General features: G+C 41.0%; 2 protein-coding genes and 1 pseudogene across 4 annotated transcripts in view; 2 read left to right on the forward strand and 1 right to left on the reverse strand.

Moving 5' to 3' along the window:
• Positions 1-1,311: 1,311 nt before the first annotated feature.
• On the reverse strand, positions 1,312-21,819 carry MFAP3 (microfibril associated protein 3). Of its 2 annotated transcripts, none has more exons than XM_059062944.2 (3): positions 21,743-21,819; positions 11,166-11,629; positions 1,312-7,922 (listed from the first exon to the last, which is right to left on the reverse strand). In XM_059062944.2, exons 2-3 carry the CDS (start codon positions 11,458-11,460, stop codon positions 7,129-7,131), a joined length of 1,089 nt encoding a protein of 362 aa, XP_058918927.1. In that variant the 5' UTR covers positions 11,461-11,629; positions 21,743-21,819; the 3' UTR covers positions 1,312-7,128. The 2 variants fall into 2 exon arrangements, with proteins under 2 accessions (XP_058918927.1, XP_066888126.1); XM_067032025.1 differs by lacking the exon at positions 21,743-21,819 and adding an exon at positions 14,197-14,306 and having other exon boundaries at positions 3,567-7,922.
• Positions 13,948-14,736, forward strand: LOC131756132 (large ribosomal subunit protein uL30 pseudogene; annotated as a pseudogene).
• FAM114A2 (family with sequence similarity 114 member A2) overlaps positions 21,784-24,393 on the forward strand; it is a 38,696-nt gene continuing 36,086 nt past the window's right edge. Inside the window, exon 1 of one of the 2 annotated variants that reach the window (XM_059062940.2) lies at positions 21,784-21,877. The gene's annotated coding sequence lies outside the window, so the exon portion shown is untranslated. The remainder of the gene's footprint in view (positions 21,878-24,393) is intronic. The other variant, XM_067032024.1, reaches the window with a different exon arrangement.

Below are 24,393 nucleotides of genomic sequence, written 5' to 3' on the forward strand. Positions count from 1 at the left end.
TTCCTTCTAGGCAGCATTCGATTATGTTTCTGTCTCTGGCTCAGGACAGAAACATAATAAGCCCTCAAGCAATGCCTGCTGCTCCTAGTGTCACTTCTTCTGGGGATTCTTCTCTGACCTCTGATGAGATCCGATTCCTTTGTTCCAAGCTCTCCATCATTTTCTAGCACACTTCTCAGTTTTTAATTATCTACCCTATATGTGACTTTTTGAATATGACCTGTTTTCCCATAGTCTGTCAGTTCCCAAAGAGCAGGGACCACCTCTGATTTTCCTCATGATAGTGTCCCTCGTTTAGGTGCAACAAACATCTGTTGAAAAATTGAATAGGCATAGCCTTAGGTGTTCAAAGGGTCAAGGGACTTGAGCAGAGGAGACTCAGGCATGGTCTAACTGCCTGCAGTTTCTGAAAGAGCAATGAAATTCACATGGCAAAACTACCCCTCAGAGGGAGTTCCTCCTGATAAACTTGCCTTCTGCTTAGGGACAAACTCTTTCCCAGGGGGTGGCTCTTCTATGGTAAGGAGGCCCCCTTGAAGGCTGATTTATCATCACTTAGGACATTTGATCCTTCTCACACAGCTTAGCAGGAGGCAGAGCAGAGTGTTTCCAACTGTCAGGAAGAAGCAGCACGCTGGCAGCAGCCACGATCATCCAGGCAGATGGAGCAACATATGTATATTTACATATATATTTCCTAATCAATAGGTTCCAGTGAAAACATGAAAACTCAAGGACATGATTGGAATTTAAGGGGCTCTGAAGGAGTTTGATTCCTTGAAGAAAATTAGGACAATCGAGTTTTGTTTTGTTTTTTTAGCTGCAGATGATTTCAGGACAAAACAAATAGTACTACTGAATGATCAAACTTCCCTCCCTAAATTGGTAAATCTCCTCTTCCAAAGTAGGCACTGCTAGCATTTCTTCTAAGAAACACATTTCTGGGGACAGCCAAAAAGAGCTTTGAAATCTTTTAACCTTATTCCTGGCCCCTGCCTGCTTCTCTGACATTCTCCCCTCACAGCCACACAGGCTTATTTCTTCTCTTTCTGCAATAGGCCAACCTTGTTGTCCCCTAGGAACTTTGTTATTGCTTGCTCATAGCAGGTGGCCAGTACATATCTGATAATGAATAAATAGGTTAAGATAAGCCAATTATGCCCCAGCAGAATCCCATAACTTGTCTGTCTGCTGTTTGAGCCACGTGTATTGGAGACTATGTAAGCGATGGCTTGAAGATTTAACTGAAGGTTTAATGCTTCTGATTCTTGCTTTGTTCATGCATGTGTGGACTGAAAAAATTACACAACCTAAAAGTTGAGAATTATGTTTTATTCGGTGGACATACTGAGGACTTAAGCCCGGGAGGCGGCCTTTCAGATAGTTCTGAGGGACTGTTCTGAAGAGGTAAGGGAGTAGCCAGGATATACATGAATTTTTGCAACAAAAAACAGGTAGTCAGAACAGCAAAAGATTACTGTTAATTAAAGAAAAACCAGACATCTCAAGTTAATGAACTTAATACTTCTCTATGTATGGGAAGATGTAAGACCCTGGGCTCATCGAAACCATTCCTTTGATGTACACCTTAATTATCTAGGCCGGTATCCTGTTTTTCTCCATCCTGAATTCCCTCAGGGTGCACAGTCAGGGTGGCTGTAGTGGCTGATGGCTTGATGGCTGCAACATCCTTTGTTTACTAATATGGCATGCAACATTCTTCGTCCGTACATGGGAGTATCTTCAAGGAACACGGTTTGCAACTATATCCACCACACAACCACATTTTGCTCCTGTAATTCAAGTGAAGTTGACTTTGTTGCACATTACCAGTTGCCTACAACTTCCAATCTTCACTTTCTTAATAATAAAACTTTGCTGCAGTATGTCCAGTGAAAAAATATACAATTTCATCTTCCCAAGCTTTCTTACAGTTATTGCAGGTAGTCATGTAACCTAGTTCTGGAAGCTGTATACTGGAAGTCAGGTGAGGCTTCTGAAAATCTATTGCCTTCTTGATAAAAAGGTACAGACTCAGCTGCTATGTCTTTTGCCCTTTGACTGTCTACCTGTCTCCCTACCTGGAATGTAGACATGATGCTGAAGGGGAAGCAGCTGTCCTGTGTAGCCGGTGCCATCAGGGCTCTGCCCATAATCCCTTGACACTCACCATTGCTATATTCATCTCATGCTTCCTACTGAAAGCTCCTGTGACTCTAGCAGAGCGCTTCTGCCGGCTACAGGATCATGCTTAGCCTGTGTGTATGTATGTGGCAGTCAGAAGTGCCAAAGAGTTAGTGACCCTGGAAGCAGCCCTCAATGACAGATGGAAGTTGGTGCATAAACATCTGTGCTCCTTGGCCTTCAGGTGGGACAACTTTGAGGCATGAGCTACAGACACTGAGGGCAGATAGAGTGCCCTGAGGTCCCCAGAGGGACTGAATCCCAGCTGCCCACAGCAATAACCCACTCCTTAATGCACCCTGTATTCGCTTTCTTTTCCATCTCACTTCCCTACTCTCCTACCCTCCTGGGTTCACCTTCCAAATAAACTGCTTGCACATGAATTCTTGTCTCAGGGACTCCTGGGGGAACCCAGTCTAAGACATCTTGTGACTATGCAGATGAAGGCCACATGCTAAGGGTGGGAAGGAATCTAGAAGTTCTCTGATGAAATAGACTTGAATGGAGCCCCTGATGCCAAACTTGGGCCCTTGCATCAGCCTCAGACTGACTTTCTCTGGACTTCTTGTTATTTGAGAAAAATAAACCTCTTATTTGGGTAGGCCACCACAGTCGGGTTTCCATGGCATGCAGCCAAATGCAGTTGTAACTGGGAGAGATCTGGAGGAAGTTTTAGTTGAGTCCAAATGCAACCAGTCATCAGCTGGACATGGCTGCTAACAAAGCTAACACCATGGCTACGTGATTACCAGCCCCTCACACTATATTGCACATTACAGCTTGCACAGTGTTTGCTTACATGTCACTATATTTAACCCTCACATTTTGTGAGGTAGGTGTTATCAACTCCACTTTACTTAAGTCCAGGGAGGCTGAGTTCCAATGTTACATGGCTAGTTGGTAGGGTCAGGATTCCAAGTCCAGTGACCTTTTGCCACAGGGAGACAGGGGTTGGTGTTCATTCTAAAGAGTCTGTGGCAATTAAGTAATGAGTTGCACCTCTACTTGTTCTCTTTGCCTGTCTCCTGAGATCCTGTGCTTTTCCATGCCTGCTTTCACACCCATGGGACTGCAGACATTTGCTTCTACCGCTGCTATTCCTCCCAATGCCACACCTCATCACAAACTTTACCAACTGATCAGATTCCCTAAAACATGTGCTAAATCTTCCTATCTCTAGGCTTTGCTCAAGCTCTGCCTTTCCTAGGAATACTTTACCTCAGAAGTGGGAAACTGCTGTATTTAGGCCTAGTGAGGATGGTCTGGTACCTGCATTCTCATGGTAAACTACGGGCAGGACACCTATCTCAGTATGGCTTATAGCACCAAAAACATACAGATGCTTAGTAAATATCTGTAAAATTCAAACGGGTAGCCATAGTAGAAACCAAATAGACTTTAAATTTTCTCCTGTTTAAAATCATTAACATCAAATTACATGACACATAAAAATGAATGTATTTCTACAGAAGACTTGAGACAAATGAAATATACTCCATTGAACATTTAATACATTACATTCAAGTACAGCTTTTTTTAAAAAAAATGACAAAATCATAATGTAAGTATTCATTAACATGGTAACCATTTAAACATCATCTGAACCATATCAAACAACTCATTTACTTTTATGAAATGTGTTGAGAACCTAGGAGTTTATGCATAAGGCTCAGCACTTTTAACATTGCTGGCCTAGGTGACAAAAGACTGTGTTCTCTTAATGGTGATTCAGGAAATCTGATATACTTGCGTTACCGTAGCTGGTGTGCGGAGGCAAGGCTAGCACCCGTGACTGGCCGGGCCCTGGAAAACAAGCATTCACGCTCCCATGCTGCTCTGTGACACAGAATACAAAGTCTGATTTAGGGTGAAACTACATGCAGGGCGTGGAGAGCACTGTGCCAAGGGGTTCACTGTGGCTGGAGGACAAAAGGGAAGCTGGGTATTTCGACTTTAAAATACGTGGTAAGAGAGGTGAAGAAGCTGGGAGCCTTCTCACAACCATTCCAGGTCAGCGACTCCCAAGATATTTATATCAAGGTAGTTGGTAGGAAATATAAATGCTCACTGGGCCAGACTCAAGAACTAAACTATCAGAACAGATGTGACTTTGAGGACAGGCTTATCAAACTGCCTATAAACTGGTTGCAGTATCAGCTCAAAAGATGCCCGTCTGTCTGATTTCAGCTGGTAAGGAATCTCTAAAAATGTTCACATGTCTATTTTTGGTAAATTTATTTCACAAAGCTACCATTTTATTTCATAAGGACAGTGAGGTTCATTAAATCACAATACAAGACAAAATTTGTAAATGAAATGACAGAACTATTTCAAATACAGTTTGCTGAGTAAAGGCATTTTCACTAACCATAAAATCTAGCAAGACAGAAGGATAATTACACTACCACTATTGTCAAAAGACAGACTGGAGTTTAAGTTCAAAAGGTTAAGGATTTTACAAAAAGATAACATGAGTATTAATAATATATGAAGAGTATTTGATTAGCTACAGAAAATGTTATTGAATGTGGTTTTCTTCCTCTGAACTACTAGATTTAGAAAGTTAATACGAGCTCCACTTAAATTTTGACCTACTTTAATTCCTTACCAGTGGCACCTTAACTTGGAATACTCAAAGTAATTCAGTTACTTTGGCCACCAAATTAAGTCACCATTACATTTCTAAAGTGACTTATCTAGGATACACTGGAGTAGCCTATACTTGTTATATAGTATTGTACAAACTTATTTTTTTCCCAGTATTTCTTGTATTTTTCCAAAGCCCTGTTTCTCAGGACTTTGATCATTAAATATGTCTACATTAAGGTCCCAAACGCCCATGTCTGTTATGAGAACATGTGGGGTAAATCCATTCTCTTTAATGTGACAAGCTACATTCTAAAACTGACCCCAAACCTGCTATATTGGGACAGGTTGCAAGGTGCTATCTAAAGGTCTGAGGGACATTCTGGGGACAGACCTCAGACAAGGGATTTAAAAATTTTTTACATTTTCAAGAGAAACATTCTGGGAAGGGAAAAAGTGTTCTATAATCTAGGGCATGTTCAAGAGCCCTTGCTCTCATAGCCAAATGTATGAAAACAGTGTTCTTTAAAGAAATACAGGTCTATGAGCCAAGACAAGCTTTGGCTAAATGACGGGTAGCTTTTGTTTGGCTCTGGAGGTTTCCATGGAAACAGCCTGAGAGACAGAAAAAGCAGCATTATCATTATCTGTAATGCCATCTGATAAAACTGCACGATTCATTCATGCTATCCAGAGCAGATGTATTACTTCTGATAAGCCTTCACAAAGGAGAAAGGCGTTCTATCTGGTCACACTTCGAATTTCCTGCCTTCCTCCATTTGAAACCTTAAATTAAAATCCTGATAAAAACCTCCCCCGAACATTTCCCTCAGGAACCTCTGTTCAAGTAATGCTTCAGTAATCAGAAGCCAAATGAAGAAACGTGAAGCACATGGAGCTCCACTGCCAAGTTCTTAAAATTATATGATGCCAAGCTTACTGTAGCTGAAGAAATTATTCTGAAGAGTATGTACAATTCCATTATATCAGATCTCAGCCAGGCAAGAAATACTGTCCTAAGCGTTTATTATACACAGTTGAATCAGGTGGCATCCCTCATAATTTTTCTCCCTCTTTATGTCTAGATCATCTGTATGTGTGTATATATATCCATCCGTATTAGTATCTATATATTTAATATAGTAACACACACCACACACCATTATCGAATCTTATTTCAGGTGAGTGCTTCTCGGAAAGGCCACAAAAGCAGCCCTAGCTCAAAATTCTACACCTGAAGTACACAAAAGTAAAAACCTCAACAATAAAATATAAACAAGACGAACAAGATAAGGAGGCATGCAACCTTTAGCACCGTATTTAAGACCACAGAGGGCAAGAGTGTTGACAGAGGTCTGGAGGAATTCAGCTGTAGGTTTTCTCCTGGAATGGGATCCCAAACACAGAACTATCTCATAGAGTCCAGTACTTTTAAACAGGGAAAGCCTGAGAAATTCTATGAACAGAAATGTCAAAATCCATTAATTTACCAGACACAGATGATTTGACATTTTTTCTTATTCTAAAAACAATGAAGACATTATTCTTTAGGAATGAACTGTTCACTTTTGTAGAACAGTTGGGAAATCACTGCTGGCTCAATGAGCTAAATGATGCCTCAGTAAGTTAAAAAGACATGATACACCCCCACAACTTCCAATTTACTCATGGAAAGTAGCTTACTAATGAGCCGTTAGCTCCCCGGTATCTGTACAACGATATACATAGACATGGGCTACACTGGAGACATTCAACCTAGCATATACAACTGTATGCTCCACCAGCAAGACATCCGAAAAACACCCACACCTCTATGCATAGCATTGGTGTGAATATCCAAATCACAGAAAAAAGTTTCAGCCTGGTCCTTTCCATAAAAAGGGACTCAAAGTCTAGGGAAGCGTTTATTCAGAAATGGGCTGAAGATTCTTTTGGTTTAAAGGTGGCAGGTAAGAAGTTAGAGGGCCAGAAATGACTTTAGATATCATCCAGTGCAAATCCCTCATCTTATTAGTGGGAAAAGTGAGGCCTAAAGAAAAGTGTCGGCCCTCACAATGAAAGAACTGTGACCAGAAGAGAAGCCATGTAATTCTGGGTGTGGTACTTTCCCCATTATGCTGATGTCTCAGGCCCCTTTAAATCTCAACATGTGTCATTTAATCAAGCTCACGGTAAATGACTGAGAAAGATCAGATAGAGAAAACACTGAAGTTTTAGAAAGATTTTGGTAACAATTCATGTTCTGATGTGCTTAATATTAGCAAGGGGAAAGTCCTACTTATCTTTTGGTAAAAATGTTATTTCCTGCATGAAACAGGTTCCTTTTCTGAGAGCCATTTTTGTAGGTACTGGGGTAGCTCACAGCTGGCAGCTTTCATATGCCCCATCTTTGTAGTTAGAGTTCAATTCAGCAGATCCTGTATCATCAGGCGGGCTGAAATGACTGCTGTCTTGAGAATCTGTATCAATACTTTTGGTCTCTGACTGAAGGTGGACAGAAACCTGAACTGCTATCTCCTGGCCTTGTTCACTCAGGGAACCATCATCCGAATCTCCTCCTGGTGAATTACTCCGGCCTATCTCTGGGTTAATGACAAAGATGCCATCTTGAGCATTCAAGGCAGGTCTCTCTTTAATTCTTTCTCCCATGTCATCAGGGTCATCCACTCGCACAGCCTCAAACATCTCCTCTACAAAGGCCCGACAGTTTAGAATAAGGGGTGGCAGAGGGACGCTTCTTGCCAGTTCTTCAATATAACGAGCAAACTCCATGGTTTTAAACTGTGTGACTTTGGCGAGCTCCAGAGTCTTGGCTGAGGTGATGATGGGGATGCGCTTTGCGATCTCAAAGGCCTTCTGAAGTTTCTCTGCCCCTTCAGTTCGGAAGAATTCATTGATGGCTTTCTCAGTTTTACGAAGATGGCTGCTCATCATGCACAGCCGTGTGACATTCAAGATGAGAGTGATTGTAAAGGCAATCAGGCAAACCACCATGTAGTAGACACTCATGTCTCCCGAGGTGAAGATTACACGCAGGGTGACCGAGTAGGAGGCACGGATCGGAGAGGTGATAAAACATGTATAGAGCCCACGGTCAGCAAAGGCTACGTTGGTGATATTCAGGAAGTTATCAGAAACCAACCATTTTCCACCTGATAACCCAACAGAAATAAAAAATTACAGCATAAAGAAGACTATTACTTAATATGCCAACTGCCTTATCAATATTCCACCTCTTCATGAGAGTACGTTAAATCAACTCTCCTATTAGGTTCTGCTATTTCCTTAAAAGATGTAAGAAAGGGCAGACTTTTTATGTTCAGAGCCAGAATTTAAACAGCCTGGAACTTCAAGAAGGGAATCAAGATCTTCCTGACACTAATGATGATCATAACTACGTTTTCACTGCTACATGTAAGAAGCCTTTCAGGGAGACAGGTGTGTCGACATAATGCTAAATGACTGAACTTCAAAAGAAATATTTAGGGCTTCCTTGGTGGTGCACTGGTTGAGAGTCCGCCTGCCGATGCAGGGGACACAGGTTCGTGCCCCAGTCCGGGAAGAACCCACATGCCGTGGAGCGGCTGGGCCCGTGAGCCATGGCCGCTGAGCGTGCGCGTCTGGAGCCTGTGCTCTGCAATGGGAGAGGCCACAGCAGTGAGAGGCCCGCGTACTGGAAAAAAAAGAAAAAAAAAAAAAGAAATATTTATGTGTGTGTGTGTGTGTGTCTCTATATCTAGACTCTCTACCTAGACTTTCTCATAAACTAGAAGGATGTGCCTCGGAAATATAAAACAATGGTTATTTATAATGGGTTATGAGTAATTTTTACTTCCTTTTAAACTGTTTACTTTCAATAATGAACTTATTTATTTAAGACAAAAACTATTTTTAAAAAACCCTACCAATTTAATGCATTTGTTCAATTACTAACTGGCTAATCTGGCATGCCTTGCACATGTTAATTTGTCTTGTTAGAAAAGGTTGGTTGATGATAATATCTTGTTTTTCTGGCAAGAGTAAATGAAGCACAAGCCAAAAGATATGTTTCACAAGCGAGGCTAAGTGACCAGCTTGGGAGAGAGAAAAAAGTTGCCCTTAAGATGCCTAGGCTTGTTTTAAACCTAAAACATGCTGCCTCTCTTCCACACATGAAGGTATCTTCATTCAGGAAACGCGTATACAAAAGCGCATGAGTATGAAAAACAAAGCACACTGACCACCACCGTGATTCAACATCCTTTAATAACTTGGAAAAAAAAAACCCAACTTGGCTCTGCCTGCACAATTCTCACCTTTGTGGTAAGTTCTCAGTGTACCCTGTGCTTTAACTAAAGCCATTCAACGGTGGGATAGATGGGCTAATGTGCGGTGTAGGTATGAGTCCCAGTGCCTAGAGGTGGTGTCCCAGAGGAGGCTGGGTGACTGCTTGTTAAGCACCATTTCAATGTCTAATCTTCCAGATCTCTTTCATCCCTGAGATTCTAGGGTTCGGGATTATTTGGGTGGCACATCAATTAGTAAGTACTGTGGATTGTACCCATTCTTATCATCATCAAAACTTATCTAAATTCTATAGTTATATTTTTACTAAAGTAAAAAGAGGAAAACATGTAGTTACGAATATAGTCATTATTTTATAACTTCTGTTCTATAAACTTGGAGCTATGAAAAGGATACCCTGTGAATCCACGGTATGATGAACTACATAGACTCCACTCATCAACCACTATAACCACAATCTAAACTCCCTAGCTCACTTGCTGATAATAGCTCAAGATTTATGAACCTTATACTAGACTAATATGTTCTTTAAACTATTCTCACTTGAGATTCATATAATTTAATATAATTGTCCAGAGCTGCTGCTGAAAGCATCAATGACAGATGTTGGTTTTCTAAGTAAGGGCAAAATAGGAAAATAAAACTGCCATTCCACTTGGCTGGTCTCATCCTAACCTAAGCTTTGTCTGTACAGTCAGTCTGTAATAACCTCATTGATTAATTCACATCTTAGATGGGTTTGTTAGGACCCTCGAGCCAAATGAGGTAAGAGTCTAGCTCAGTGGATCCAAACAGGGAACCCCAAATCATGTTCAAAATACATGTTCTGGGCACCACTCTAGAGATTCTGATTTAATAGGTCTATATTCTTAAGAAGCTCTGTTCTTTCTAACATTCAAACTCTTCAATCCCTTGGTGGCCAGTTACTCAGTTTGTAGAAGGTTAAAATGTTTAGCATATACTTTAGAAGGAAGCACCATCTGTCTCCTTTTCAGTTTTCCACTCTAATATGAATAGCCAAATATCCTTATATTCCAAGAGATTAGACTATCTTTCTAGCAAAAAATATAAAGGGGTCTTTTCCGAAAAGTGTAGCTTGTGAGGATCCCAGAATTTAATCTTTATCCCAGTGATATTTCATGGAGATTTCTTTCTAAGGTGTTTTAACACAAGTAGTCTTCAAAAAAAAAATTCTAACAGAACACTAATTAAAGGAAATAGTATTCTGATTAAGATGTGTTTACGGGTTCATAAACAGCATAATCAAATAAAAACCTGTCAAAAAGTAGACCTTGGTCACATTATTATGATGTTTGTGTGATTTTTTAAGACTGACAGACAAAAAAATACAAGGGAAACTCTCCTGTTTTCAAGTAAATTAAGGTATAGAATAGAAAGGGCTTATAGAATTCCTCCTCAGTGCCCTTCTGATTCTGAGGGACTTAAAGTTTTATGCACAGATCTTTATAACTATTTTAAAAAACATCCTGGATTTCCTCCAACATTTTTAGTAACTCATTTCTGAGCAAAAAATTTTTATTTATGACTCTAAGTCTAACCCAAATCCTTCTTGCTGTATTCACACAAGGCCAGCACACTGTACTACTCACATTACAGTCTAGGTGAATGGTGCCCCTGGAGTTGTGCAGCGCGTATCCTGCACAGCTGTATGCGACAACCCTGATGGAGTCTATCTTGAATGAAGACCAGCTCACCAAGAGGAGAGAAAATAGCTCACCATCATTATGTGAACACCTTTTAAATTTATAACTATTCTCTATTTTTTTCTGGTTAATTACCATTATTTTGCTTTTTCTGATAGGTATAATACTCCAGGCCTTCCAAAGTTTTAACTATTTACCGTAGTACCTCATCTTACAGATTTCTTGTTGAATATACCTTAAAACCAAGAAGAAAGAAGTAATAGGAGAGGGAGGGAGACGCAAGAGGGAAGAGATATGGGAACATATGTATATGTATAACTGATTCACTTTGTTGTAAAGCAGAAACTAATACACCATTGTAAAGCAATTATACTCCAATAAAGATGTTAAAAAAAAAAAAGAATAGGAAATGAGTAACCTTGATTAATTATACTTTGGCATAGTTACCTCTGCCTCTGTTATCCAGCTGCTGTCCTTTTGAGTTGTACCAATAGACACCTTCATAGTGGTCGACTGTGAGAAGACACTCAATTGAAACACTAGTTCCCTCTCTGGCTATGATGACATCATCACCTGAGTGGGAATCTGCTGAGAGTTCAAAACTTGGGAGAAATGATGCATTGGAAGAACTATGATTTGCTCCCAGCGGGGTCATTTGGTTGAAGCCTACATCTTCCAAAGCAAAAGCTGCTGGCACAGTAACACTCACCACTAAAGTGAATAAACAACAATGTGGCTTCATGGGAAAATGGGGGAAAATCTTGTTTAGAGTCGTAGAACTGAAAAGCTTCTATATTATAACAAGAGCACGGTGGGTCATTGATTGCTTGGTATTGGAGTTTTCAAAAAAAATGGTAGATCCAGGTATATTTTGAAGTCTTCAAGATTAAAAGAGATGAATGGAGACCAACCTAAAAGAAAGCCAGATATAAAGTTTAACCAAAGACTCATAATGGGGTGAAACTCTATGTCCTAAAAATAATCAGATGTGAAACTGATTAGAATAATTGGCATCAACATTAGGGAGTGAAATAGAGAGAACACCACCTAAAAAACCCAACAGAATCGGTAGAAAGAGCACTGAATTGGGAAACAGCAGACCTAGATTCTGGTACTAGCTTTGCTACTAACTAGCTGTAGGTCCTTGGCAAGTAGCTGGGCTTGTTCTCTCATGTGTCAAGTGAGGGACTGGATGCGACAATCTCTGAGGGCCCTTCTAGTTCTGAAATGCTGTGATTCTATTTCACTCTAACAAACTCCAAGCAACAGGGAGCCAATGAAGGTTAAAATATTTAGCTTAATGATCTTTTATTCCAACTTACACCATTACCAAATGCTGTTATATCAATAATTTAAATCAACTGGTACATTATAATCATAACCATGGAGCTCAAAATTTGAGTAATTCAAGTACACAGACATATAAGATATAAATAATACAGGGCTACCTGAAGTAGTTTTTTGTTTTAACATTAGAAAGAAAAGTGCACTACTACATGTACATAAATAGCTACTGACTTCTGAGGCTACAGAACCTCCCTCTTGGGCAAGAAAGTTAGACAAAAGAATTTTCCTTTAATAATTTCTTCAATATCAAGAAACAAAATTCAGTATATTTAAGTTTGTAAGAATACCAGATTTCTAGCTCAAAGTTTATAAAATTAGCTAAGGGAGGAACTGACACCTTAAATGTCTAGTTGGTAGAAATACAGATGTAAACTACAGGGAAATATTGTCAGACACATTTAAAAGAAGAGTAAAATATCATAAATAAAAGCAAAATGATATCTCAGTCTAAGAATCTATGTGATTATGATGAACTTCTTGGTAATCTGATTCCTCTTTTAAAATCAGACTCTTTTTAAAAAACTTTATTTTATTTATTTATTTTTGGCTGCTTTGAGTCTTCGTTGTTGCACGCGGGCTTTCTCTAGTTGCGGCGAGCGGGGGCTACTCTCCGTTGCGGTGCGCGGACTTCAGTAGTTGTGGCACGTGGGCTCAGTAGTTGTGTCTCATGGGCTCCAGAGCGCAGGCTCAGTAGTTGTGGTGCACGGGCTTAGTTGCTCTGCGGCATGTGGGATCTTCCCAAACCAGGGCTCAAACCTGTGTCCCCTGCGTTGGCAGGTGGATTCTTAACCACTGTGCCACCAGGGAAGCCCCTAAAATCACTGACTCTTAAAGAAATATTTCAAATTCTATTTCTATAAAATATGGGATGAAACACCTAGCTTTATTTCTTATAAGGGCCCAAAATAATTAGTTTTGGAAATGACATTTACTCCCATGTATACTCACGTGAAAGCTGCTTGATCATACAACATAAAAATAAATTGATCATTGTATTTTGCCATTAAACTACTCAAAGTCTAAATTACATTAAGTTGTAAATATCATTTAATCTTCATTAGACCTTGAAAGGATGGTTGGATGATGACAATAATTTTCTCTTTCAAGTTTAAGTATGGACTATTTAGAGTAAAACAAAGAACTTCAGAGTTTGCTATACATAAACAGACACATGTGCTTGTTTCTATTTCTTTCCAAAACCCCACTAAAGAAAACAAAGCACTTAGGCATTGGAGAGGATTATAGAAGTGATCTGATCTACCTCTTCACTGTGACTTGCTCTTTAAGAGTATACTATAAGTTAGCAGGAGAATTCTGGTCTCTATTAGGAGGGAGTGGAGGGTGGAAACAATGGAAATAACATTTATTAAATGACTGAAGTAAGCCAGGCACTGTGCTAGGGCTTGATATATGTAAGCTCCCAACTTTTTCACTACAATTGGCAGATGTGATTTTGTCCTTTATTCTAGACCTGTGGTTCTCAACAGTGACAGGAAATGAGTGTGCTGAAAAAGTGCTCCAAGTTTTCCCCAGGACTTCCATAACGAGTACCTATGGCTTCATCCAAGTTGGCATTTCCCAAATTTCATTCATTTCTTCTAGTGTTAAGATGGTTTTTTTTTTTGCTATATCCATGAACGAAATTATTATTATTTATGCTTTTCTTTAAAAAACTCATTTTTCCTTCATACATTTATGTTAAAAGGAAAGTCTGTATCACATCTGTAGATAAAAGTAACTGTACACATAAGCACAATGCAAACAAAGTCATGTAATTCACTTCTAGAGATACTGCCATCTGTTGAAGACTCTGAGCTGGAGGCCTGCTCTCTTTGTGGAGAAAACAAAAACAAAACAAAACAGCTCTTTCCTGGCTGGAACCATGGAGAGTGCAGAAGAGAAGAAAAAGAAGGTTCCTGCTGTGCCAGAAACCCTTAAGAAAAAGTGAAAGAATTTCGCAGAGCTTTAAGATCAAGTGCCTGAGGAAGAAATTTGCTCAAAAGATGCTTCGAAAGGCAAGGAGGAAGCTTATCTATGAAAACTAAGCACTATCACAGGGAATACCAGCAGATGTACAGAACTGAAATTCGAATGGCTGGGATGGCAAGAAAAGCTGGCAACTTCCATGTACCTGCGGAACCCAAATTGGCATGTCATCAGGATCAGAGGTATCAATGGTGTGAGTCCAAAGGTTCGAAAGGTGTTGCAGCTTCTTCGCCTCCGTCAGATTTTCAATGGCACCTTTGTGAAGCACGACAAGGCTTCAATTAACATGCTGAGAATTGTGGAACCATACATAGCATGGGGGTACCCAAACCTGAAGTCAGTAAATGAACTGATCTACAAGCGTGGTTATGGCAAAATCAACAAGAAGCGAACTGCCCTAACGGATAATGTGTTGATTGCTCAATCTCTTGGCAAATAGGGTATTATCTGCATGGAGGATCTGATTCATGAGATCTATACTGTTGGAAAACGTTTCAAAGAAGCAAACAACTTCCTGTGGCCCTTCAAATTGTCTTCTCCAAGAGATGGAATGAAGAAAAAGACCACCAATTTTGTAGAACGTGGAGATGCTGGCAACAGGGAAGACCAGATCAACAGGCTTATTAGAAGGATGAACTAAGGTATCTACCACGATTATTTCTGTAATCTGGTCAGTTAATAAACAGTGACTGCTTTCAAACTGAAAAAAACAAAACAAAGCAAACCTCCCAGAACTCCACTTAATTCTAATACCACCTCATTTCTTATTCTGCCATTCCTTTGCTCCCCACTGCTTCCTACTACAGAGTTCAGAAAGTACTATTTTAGACCAGGGGTATACATTTTAATCTATTCAACTGTGTCTACTGAGCACCTACTTTGTGCCAACCTACTCTACCACAGACACTGTCTCTGCCTTCATGGAGCTCAGTTGGGTAGAGGACATAGACACTAAGTACATACAAAATACACTAAATGCTACCCAAGGGAAAGTACAGGATGCTACAGGAGCACCCAACATGGAGAGCTAACCATGTCACAGAAAGCCTCCCTGAGAAAGTAAGGTGTGCAATAGGACCTGAGGATAAATGGGAATCGAGAATGCAAGAGAGCCATCTAGGTAAAGGGACAGGGGGCAGGGAAAAAGCAGAGGGGTCACTGGTTAGAAGGTGTTCAGGAAAAAGAGCTACAAGTTGTGGCCAGAGAGTAATGGGTCTGATTCCTGATTCTGGAGGGGAGCAGTTTCGACCAACAGCAAAACTGGAGGTAGACTTTGGGAATTGGAGTGGCAGGTTGAAGTGAGTGAAAGAGATAATTGTCCAAGGTGAAGCAGTCAAAGAACTGAGAGGCTCAAAAGTGGGGTATATCACGTATGGGGGTGCTGATGTCCCCCCAGGATCTAGGCAGCTAAGGTAGAAGACACTGGAAATAGAAGAAATGGACTCACTCTCCCTGCTCTGAGATGCAGGAGCATCATGGGAATGAACAGCCTCCACGTGACAGGGCTGTGGGGCAATTGTGCCCTGGCAGTGTTACTGCTGTATGGAATCCCTTCTTCATGCAGCTTCCCTGAGCCTCCTCTCAAGGCCTGTCTCTTCCTCCCACATGGATCCAGAGTATACCTGGATGCATGATGGCTATTCCCTGACCCCTGTAGTCCTCACCATTACACTACTCACCTGGCTCTGGTATATGCTGCTCTGTACTACCAGGCAGTCTACACCATCTCACCTATGAGCCCTTTAAACACAGGGACTGTATTTTTTTTTTTTTGTGGTACGCGGGCCTCTCACTGTTGTGGCCTCTCACTGTTGTGGCCTCTCCCGTTGAGGAGCACAGGCTCCGGACGCGCAGGCTCCATGGCCATGGCTCACGGGCCCAGCCACTCCGCGGCATGTGGGATCCTCCCAGACCGGGGCACGAACCCACGTCCTCTGCATCGGCAGGCGGACTCTCAACCACTGCGCCACCAGGGAAGCCCGGTATTGTATTTTTTTGATGCTATATTTCGTAACTAGCACATGTTCAATAAATACTTACTGACAGAGAATAGTCTGAATATAATCAAGTATGTTATGGATCTTTGTAAATTGAAGAATGTTATACGACAGGGATCATAATTATTCAGGCCCACGTGCATTTACTAGCACTTGTTATATTCTCTGAGACAAAAAGAACCAATGTTGTAATCTCGAAAGATCCTAAAGGCATAATGCCTAAATGCATTCCTTGAACCAACCACTAACTCTCCAAGTCTTCATTTACCATCTAGTCCTAAGAGATAATGGTGGGAATAAAAGATTACCAAGTCCAGAGTTTCCAAACCACACTGAATATCACAATCACCTAGAGAACTTGTTAAAAATATAGATTACTGGGTTCCACCCCAGACCTACTGACCTGGTGAATAAGAACCTCTGGGTTTGGACCTTGGAATTCTTGGTTTTTAATTAGCTCCCTGGGTGATTCTGAGGCAGAGGGTCCATGGACTAGCAACCACTAATATACTTCCTCATTTCCTCTACAACAGCCCTGCTCCAGACTGTCTGAACACTTCTAATACAAGAGAACTATTACTCAGATTATATTCTGGATTGTTTACCCTGGAACATCATACTTGCTGGCCTCTGATAAAGGCAGGGTAGCAGAGAAGTTCAGAGTACAGACTCTGGAACCAGGTTTCCTGGGCTCGAATCCTGGCTCTGACTCTAACCAGCCTTACGACTTTTGTTAATGATTTAATCTCTCTGTGCCTTAGTCCCCCCATCTTTTTTTTTTTTTTTTTTTTTTTTTTTTTTTTTTTTTTCAGTAAGTGGGCCTCTCACTGTTGTAGCCTCTCCCGTTGCGGAGCACAGGCTCTGGACGCGCAGGCTCAGCGGCCATGGCTCACGGGCCTAGCCTCCTAGACCGGGGCACGAACCCGTGTCCCCTGCATCGGCAGGCGGACTCTCAACCACTGCGCCACCAGGGAAGCCCCCTCCATCTTTAAAACAGGGAAAATAATAGCATCTATTTTCACAGGACTATTGCAAGGTCTGAATGAGACAGTATATAAAAAACACAGAGTCTACTAATAGTAAGCACTGAATAAGCTCTAGATATTATTATTGTTGATGGTCTTTTCAGGTGCTAAAATCTACACCTTATAGCAAAGCCATTATTTAAGATAAATAAAACACTTTTACTTGGAATACCATGCAAACATTTAAAAATCATGGAGCGGGGAGGGGAAACACCACTAGGTAATTTCAGTCTTTAAATTTCACACTCCTCTTTTTCTCATTGCAAATAAATATTTTACAATGATATGGATCAAACAGGAATTGTAAACTGACCTTGGAGCCCAACCATTATATTACATTGTTTTTAATGTGTCCTGAGCTTGTGGTAGAGAGCTTTTGTTGTGATCTACCTAGCCCCTGTTTCCCTTTTTGGAGCCCTGCCTTCTTGGGCCCAGGAGGAAGTCAACCCACTGGCTATGAAGAATCTTGTTCTTGGAATTTGGATTGAGACACTGTGGGTTAGGGCTTTCTGAGGAAGAGAAGCCTTATAGGGAGCTGAGGCAATCAGGTTAGAGAAAGAACAGGGGTGGAGAAGGGAAAGAGAGAGGAGACAGGAGACAGGGGCTGCTGGTGGTGGGAAGAGCTGCAGAGGGGAAGAGAAAGAGGGACTCACACATGCTGCTCTGGCTCCTGACAGAATTCTACTTCCTGACTTCAATATGACTTTTTTTTTTTTTTTGAGAAATAAACATCTTGGAGATATGGGGATATATGTATATGTATATTGATTCATTTTGTTATACAGCAGAAACTAACACACTATTGTAAAGCAATTATACTCCAATAAAGAAGTTAAAAAAAGAAATAAACATCTTTATCTAATTTTATTCAAAATTAAAACCACAAAAATGAAGGCTGACTGTGCAAACAATGAAGGAAATGGAGAAAAGCTCAGGTGGGAGAAAAAAGACTTTCAGCAAAACCTGGAAGGCAGGGGCAGAGAAAGCTAACTATATACAAGAGAAGTACTGAAGAGAAGTGTAATTGTGCTGTGAAAACAAAAGAGAAAGGAGGACTTCATGAATTTTAGAAATGCAACTCACTTAAAAGTTTGGGGCTTTGCATAGTATATTGCCTGCTATTCTCAATGGAGCAGCTGACATTTGGAGGCTAAGAAGAAAGAGTTCAAAAAGGAAAATCAAAGTGCCACCTTCCTGTAAACAGTTAAAAAGGGCTATGCTATGCTTGTGGATGAAGTTACTTGGTAAAATGTTTTATTACCTTTCTTCAGCATGAATAGGATAACTGAAAAGTGTGATATTTAAGTTAAATCTAACTCCTTTTTCATCTTTTAGATACAGTAAAATGTTAGCTTTTCTAGGATCATGAATAATCAGAAATGTAGATTATTTTACCCTCCAGAATCATTCTGGATATTGGCTGTGTCATTAAAAAAGAAAAAGAAAGAAAGAAAAGAAAAGCGCCTAAGCTATCATCCCTAACAGATTGCCTTGTTGCTGTTCCTGCCAAATTCTGAGAGAAGAAATATTTCCATTCTCTTCCAATTCTCAACAGAAGTAAATAAGGAAGTAATGTGGCTAACTTCCATTCTTGTGGCTCAAAATTAAGTTGGCTGAGGAAACAGCTGTTTGCAGAAATAGTTCTGGGATAATTCAAAGGAAGGAAAAACACTGATGCCCAGATGGTATTGGTTTTTGCTCCAAGTATACTGGGATATTAACGGTTCACTCTCCATAGTTAACTGCGTTCAAGGCTGTATTTACAGCTCATCCACTCTCCTCAGCCTGCACTGTTACACTTGAAAAATGGAGAAGCTCCCTACACGAGGCACACAAATGGTCAGAGTGGCATTCTGAATTGGCAAAGGGGAGAAAAAGGAAATGAAGAGCAGACTGTTAGCACTCCTCTATCCTTTCAGAGAATGTAAAGCTGTTGTGCTTATACTCAACCACTGCTATAGATAACATAAAAAGGTTAGTAATATGCAAACAGAAATCATCATTTTGAGGGCCATTTTCCAAAAAGTTTCTGAATAGCCCTTATGCTCCCAACAGTATCTTACAGCCATCACACACCTCATCACTGGCCTTTGGGCACTTGGCTCAAACATCAGCATATTTTCTGGCACACTGAGGAACACCTTCTGTATTTGCTGAAGCTGTGCTTCAAACCATGGTTATTTGTTATGCCCTTGACTTTGATCAGTTTTGCTATAAGCATTTGCTTATGAAGCTACACAAAGACATTGATATGACAACCTTAGACTTATGATCTCCTTGCCCATTTTTTTCTCTACAGTCTGAATCTCCCCCTCCCCCCCTCCCAGTATCTCAAACTCAGTATAATTAAAAAAGAACTCCTCACTCTCACCCTCAAATCTACCTGTCCAGTATATACATAGCTTGAATGATAGCCACACAATACAATTCTTCCAGTTTTGCAAGATCAAAGTTACAATATCATCATGGCTATGTCGTCAGGAACATGGACTCTGGTGTTAGAGTGCCTGATGTGGGACTTCCCTGGTGGTGCTATGGTTAAGAATCCGCAGCGGACACCAGTTCGAGCCCTGGTCCAGGAGGATCTCACGTGCCTCGGAGCAACTTAGCCCGTGCGCCACAACTACTGAGCCTGCACTCTACAGCCTGCGAGCCACAAATACTGAAGCCCGCGCGCCTAGAGCCCGTGCTCCGCAACAAGAGAAGCCACCTCAATGAGAAGCCCGCGTGCGCATTGCAACGAAGAGTAGCCCCGCTCACTGCAACTACAGAAAGCCCGCGCGCAGCAACGAAGACCCAACACAGCCAAAAATAAAGAAAATAAATTTATATAAAAAAATAAAGATGCAGATTTCTTGGGCATCTGCATCTTTGCTGTGCATGTAGTTTTAATGACTTACAAAGTGCATGTAGTTTTAATGACTTACAAATCAAGCCCATGTATCTTTTGATTTTCAAAACCTTACTGTAATTCAGCGATTCTCAAACTGTGGTGCACGGGTCTCTGAGACTTTTTCAAAATGATTTTCATATTAATACTAGAAAATTATTTGCTCTTTTCACTCTCATTCTCACACATATGGTGCAGTTTTCCAGAGGCTACATAATGAATGCTATCACAAGAGAGTGAATGCAGAAGGAGATATGAGAATCTAGCTGTCTTCTATTTAGCCAGATATTAAAAAAAACTTGTAACAATGTAAAACAATGCCAGTCTTTTCAATAAGATTTTTTTTTGGAAAATATTCTTCATAGAAATGCTATTTATGTTAACATGTAATGAACGTATCATTTAAAATAAATTAACAATTTTTGAAAAGCTGTTTTGATATATAAAATGGCATACTGAGGAACTCTGGGAGAGGGAGGGTGTCAGGGAGTGCTGGGTGAGGGTGGGTATGAGGGAACTCTGGGTGAGGTGGGGAAAAATGGCATATTGATAGATATAAGCACACAAACAAAAACTCTCTGAAGTTCTCAATAAGTTTTAAAAGTGTCAAGAGATACTAAGACCAAAAAGTTTGAACACTTTCTATTATAATTATTATCAGCAGTATTTTAAGGATAAAACAGTTAAGTGGCTTACCAGGATTCTATTCTTAAACCTCCAATTCTATATATTTCCATTACAACACAAAATCAGAGGAAAACACCTATTTCATACTTAAAATGTTCTTGTTATTTTGGGAATAGGCATTTTTAACATGCTTCCAGGTGATAATGATGCCCCTAAATTTAGAGAAGCACCATCAAAGCAAAGGAAACCATCTTAAGAGTTTTAGGAAGTGACAATTATTATGTATAGACATTAAAATGGTCATTCTGAAAGCATTAAATGGAGTTGGAAGACGTGGGTTCTTAAAAGGCCAGGTGCCTTCACCTCTCTGGGACTTAGTTTTTCACATCTCTACAGGGAGGGTGTCTCTAATGCTTTTTTGGCGGTCAGTTTGGGTTTCATGCATTCCACTGTCCAAGGGCTACTGAAGAGATACATCTTTCTGATGAAGGGTCAGGAGTAACCTAAAGTCATAAACCACAGCATGTCACTGTTGGGCACAGAAACCTTCAGTGCTTTTCCATTGCTTTCCAAATAAAAGTCAAAATCCTTGTCCTGGCTCATAGCCCCTACAAGGGTTGGCCAGTTTACGTCTCTGGTCTCATCTTCCTCTTTTTGCTCCACGCACAGTAGCCTTTTTCCTCTTCCTTGACCTGGCTCGGTTTGTTCCCACAATAAGGCGTTTGCACTTGCTATTCCTTCTGCTTCTTTGTTTTCACCAGATCTTCAAAAGGTTTACTCCCTCGCTTCGTTCCGTCACTTTATTCTGCTTAATTTTCTTTAAAGCACTCACTACCATCTTAGATAATCGTGTTTGTTTGTTGACCTGTTTCTAGTCGGTCTCCTCCGCTAGGCTGTCAACTAATTGTGAGCAAAGCCACAGTCGCTCGTAAACCAGTGTGTCCCAAACGCCCAGAGGAGTGCCTGGCGGGTATGTGGAGCTCCGTAAGTATACGACGGCCGAACTCCTGCAGCCCAGGCCAGGCTTGCAAAAGGGCAGCGGATACCCCACCCTCCTTCATGTCGTACCCGACCCACGCTTCGGCACCGCTAGTAACCCACCCCCACACCACCCCAGCCCTAGACAACGACCGCGAACCAGCCCTCACTCACCAGACCCTCGCCGAGCTCCTTCCGGCTGGAGCGGCTGCTTGACCCGGAAGTTCTCTTAGGTAGGCAAGGCCTTTTCCGTCCTGAAGGAGGACTTCCGGGGCAGTAGGGAGAGGCTTCTCTGCTGCTGTGGTGGCGGTGAGTGAGGCGGCGGGCTGGGTACGGGGCTTCCTGGGAGGAGGCGGGCCGGGTGCGGGGTCTCGGGGTCGCCGCGGAAGGGGAGGAAGCGGCCTGGGGCTGGGCGGCGGGCGCCTTGCGGTGGACGCTGAGGCTACGGAAGTGCTCTGGTTATTGAAGCGCTCCGCTTGGGTGAGGAATTCTCGTCGTTGTCAGCGTCGGAGAATTTAGGAGCGCAGGTTTACACCAGAACTCCGGTTTGGCACCTGTTCTTGTAATTAGGAATAAGGGAGAGCGGATTTTGTACATCTCGAGACAAATCGTTATAGTAGTAAAAATAGTAATGCTTCCTCCAGACAACCACCAGGTACTAACAGCAGCTGTTACCCGTGAGGGGTTACGTGCCAGGCTCTGCTCCCAACGCGTCACATCCACCGGGTCATTTCGTCTTTCTAGGAATCCTGGCTAGTAGGTAGTACCCTCCCCCTTTTACAGATGAAGAAATGAAGACGCAGATAGGTGAACTGACTTCTCGCAGTCACTAAAGTACAGAGTTGGAAGAGTTTCAGCCTAACTACATGTTATATATAGTATATAATGTGTATGTTACATGCATATTACCGTGTGTTGTAGCTTGGAGAGAGCATAAGGAGAGCAAAAAGATGTTCCATCAATGTTTCAGCTACACGAAACATTGATGGAACTTTGTGCAAGAACTGTGTAGCCTTTCCTATTAGGCCCCTGGAGTAAGTAGGGCAGAAATTGTGTCTTAAATTAGTTCTCAGTCCCCAGAGCTTGGCATGCAACAGGTAGTCAAAAAAAAATGTTTACAAGTAAATGAATGAGTGTTTCACAGTTGGTTTTTATGTCTATGGATAGTTGTATCTAGATTGTTTTTTTCTATGTGTTTTGGAAATGTATGTATATCATATACCATATGATCTAGGATCCAGCATGTTATATAAATCTACCTTTCTAGCCTTACGCCTCCCCATCATTCTCTTTGCCATATTAACTACTCCTGGTATGTCTGTATTCCACGCTGTCATACCTCAGACCTTTGAGATTTCTCCTGTGTTGTTTACACACCCTTGAATTCTCTCATTGGCATCTTCATCTGTCAGAATCCTAAGTGCCCTTTAAGGCAGGTATTACAAGTTCAGATGCCTACAGGGGCTAATCAGGTAACATAAACGAGTCAAGTGTATTTGGGTGGAGATTACGGGGAACTAGAGAGCACTACTCTACCCTGTCTAAAAGATCCCCAGCAAATATTTGGCATGAACTAGTTATTAACAAGTCGAATGTGGGGCCAGTGTCGCCAGATCTTTCAGTTTTACAAGAGAAGTTGGAAATTTCTATTTGTAAACGAACTCTATTTTTAAATGTTACCAATTAGTATAGAAAAAAGTTTAAGCACTGTGCAGGCCAAACAAAAAAATCTGTAGACTGGATTTGGAAGTCAAAATCCCAGTTTGTGATCACTATTCTATGCTTTTTTCAAGTATTTAAAGTTCATAAGTGTTATTTCCTGATCCTAGCATACTTTTCCTTGCTCTCTGTTCTTTTAACATTTTGTGTGTAACTCAGTTATAGTGCCACTTCCAGGCTGCCTTAGTTGTTAGTATGTCTCTCTTTTTTAGTATGTTAGAAATGTTTTGATGGCATTGATGGATTGTGTCTAATTTTGTGGTTAGTATATATTGGTAAAAACGTGCTTATACATACCGAGGTCTGTGTGTGTGTGTGTAAGTGTGTAAGATACGTTTAATTTCTCCCCTGGTAATACTTGGTTATCCTGGAAACCAGCATCTCCTCCTTGTAAAAACACCAATAATATCTTGGCTTTAATTGTCAAAGAGCCGTACTTCTGGAAGGAATTGAATTTGTTAACACTGCTATTCAAAAGCTGGTCTGATGTAAATCTTATTCTGGTAGCTTAAATTTCATAATCGTCTCTCTGAAAAATTGAGGTAGGAATGATTAATGAGTAATAAGATTTTTTTTAATGTCAACAAAAGGAAAAGTTGATAAATTGAAATTAAAAACATTTGCTCTGTGAAAAGCTCTATGAAGAGGATGAAAAGATAAACTACAAACTGGGATAAAATGTTTACAAACCACATATCTGACAAAGGACTTGAATCTAGAATATAAAAAGAGCTCTCAAAACTTAACAGTAGGGCTTCCCTGGTGGCGCAGTGGTTGAGAATCCGCCAGCCGATGCAGGGGACACGAGTTTGTGCCCCGGTCCGGGAAGATCCCACATGCCGCGGAGCGGCTGGGCCCGTGAGCCATGGCCGCTGAGCCTGCCCGTCCGGAGCCTGTGCTCCGCAACGGGAGAGGCCACAACAGTGAGAGGCCCGCATATCACAAAAAAAAAAAAAAAAAAAAAAGAAACTTAACAGTAAAAAAAAAATCCAATTAGAAAATGAGCAAAAGATAAAAATAGCTGTTTCACTGTAGAGGATATACAGATGGCAAATAAACACATGAAAAGATGTTCAATATCATTAGCCATTAGAGAAATGCAACTT

This window comes from Kogia breviceps, chromosome 4, assembly GCF_026419965.1.
Source record: "Kogia breviceps isolate mKogBre1 chromosome 4, mKogBre1 haplotype 1, whole genome shotgun sequence".
Taxonomy (NCBI): Eukaryota; Metazoa; Chordata; class Mammalia; order Artiodactyla; family Physeteridae; genus Kogia; species Kogia breviceps.

What these genes read in the sequence shown, in the direction of transcription:
- MFAP3 (XM_059062944.2), bottom strand. Translation starts at nt 11,460, where the DNA reads ATGAAGCCACATTGTTGTTTATTCACTTTAGTGGTGAGTGTTACTGTG. An exon ending in GCTGGATAACAGAGGCAGAG is followed by an intron (nt 7,923 to 11,165) that starts GTAACTATGCCA and finishes TTGGGTTATCAG; the next exon opens with GTGGAAAATGGTTGGTTTCT.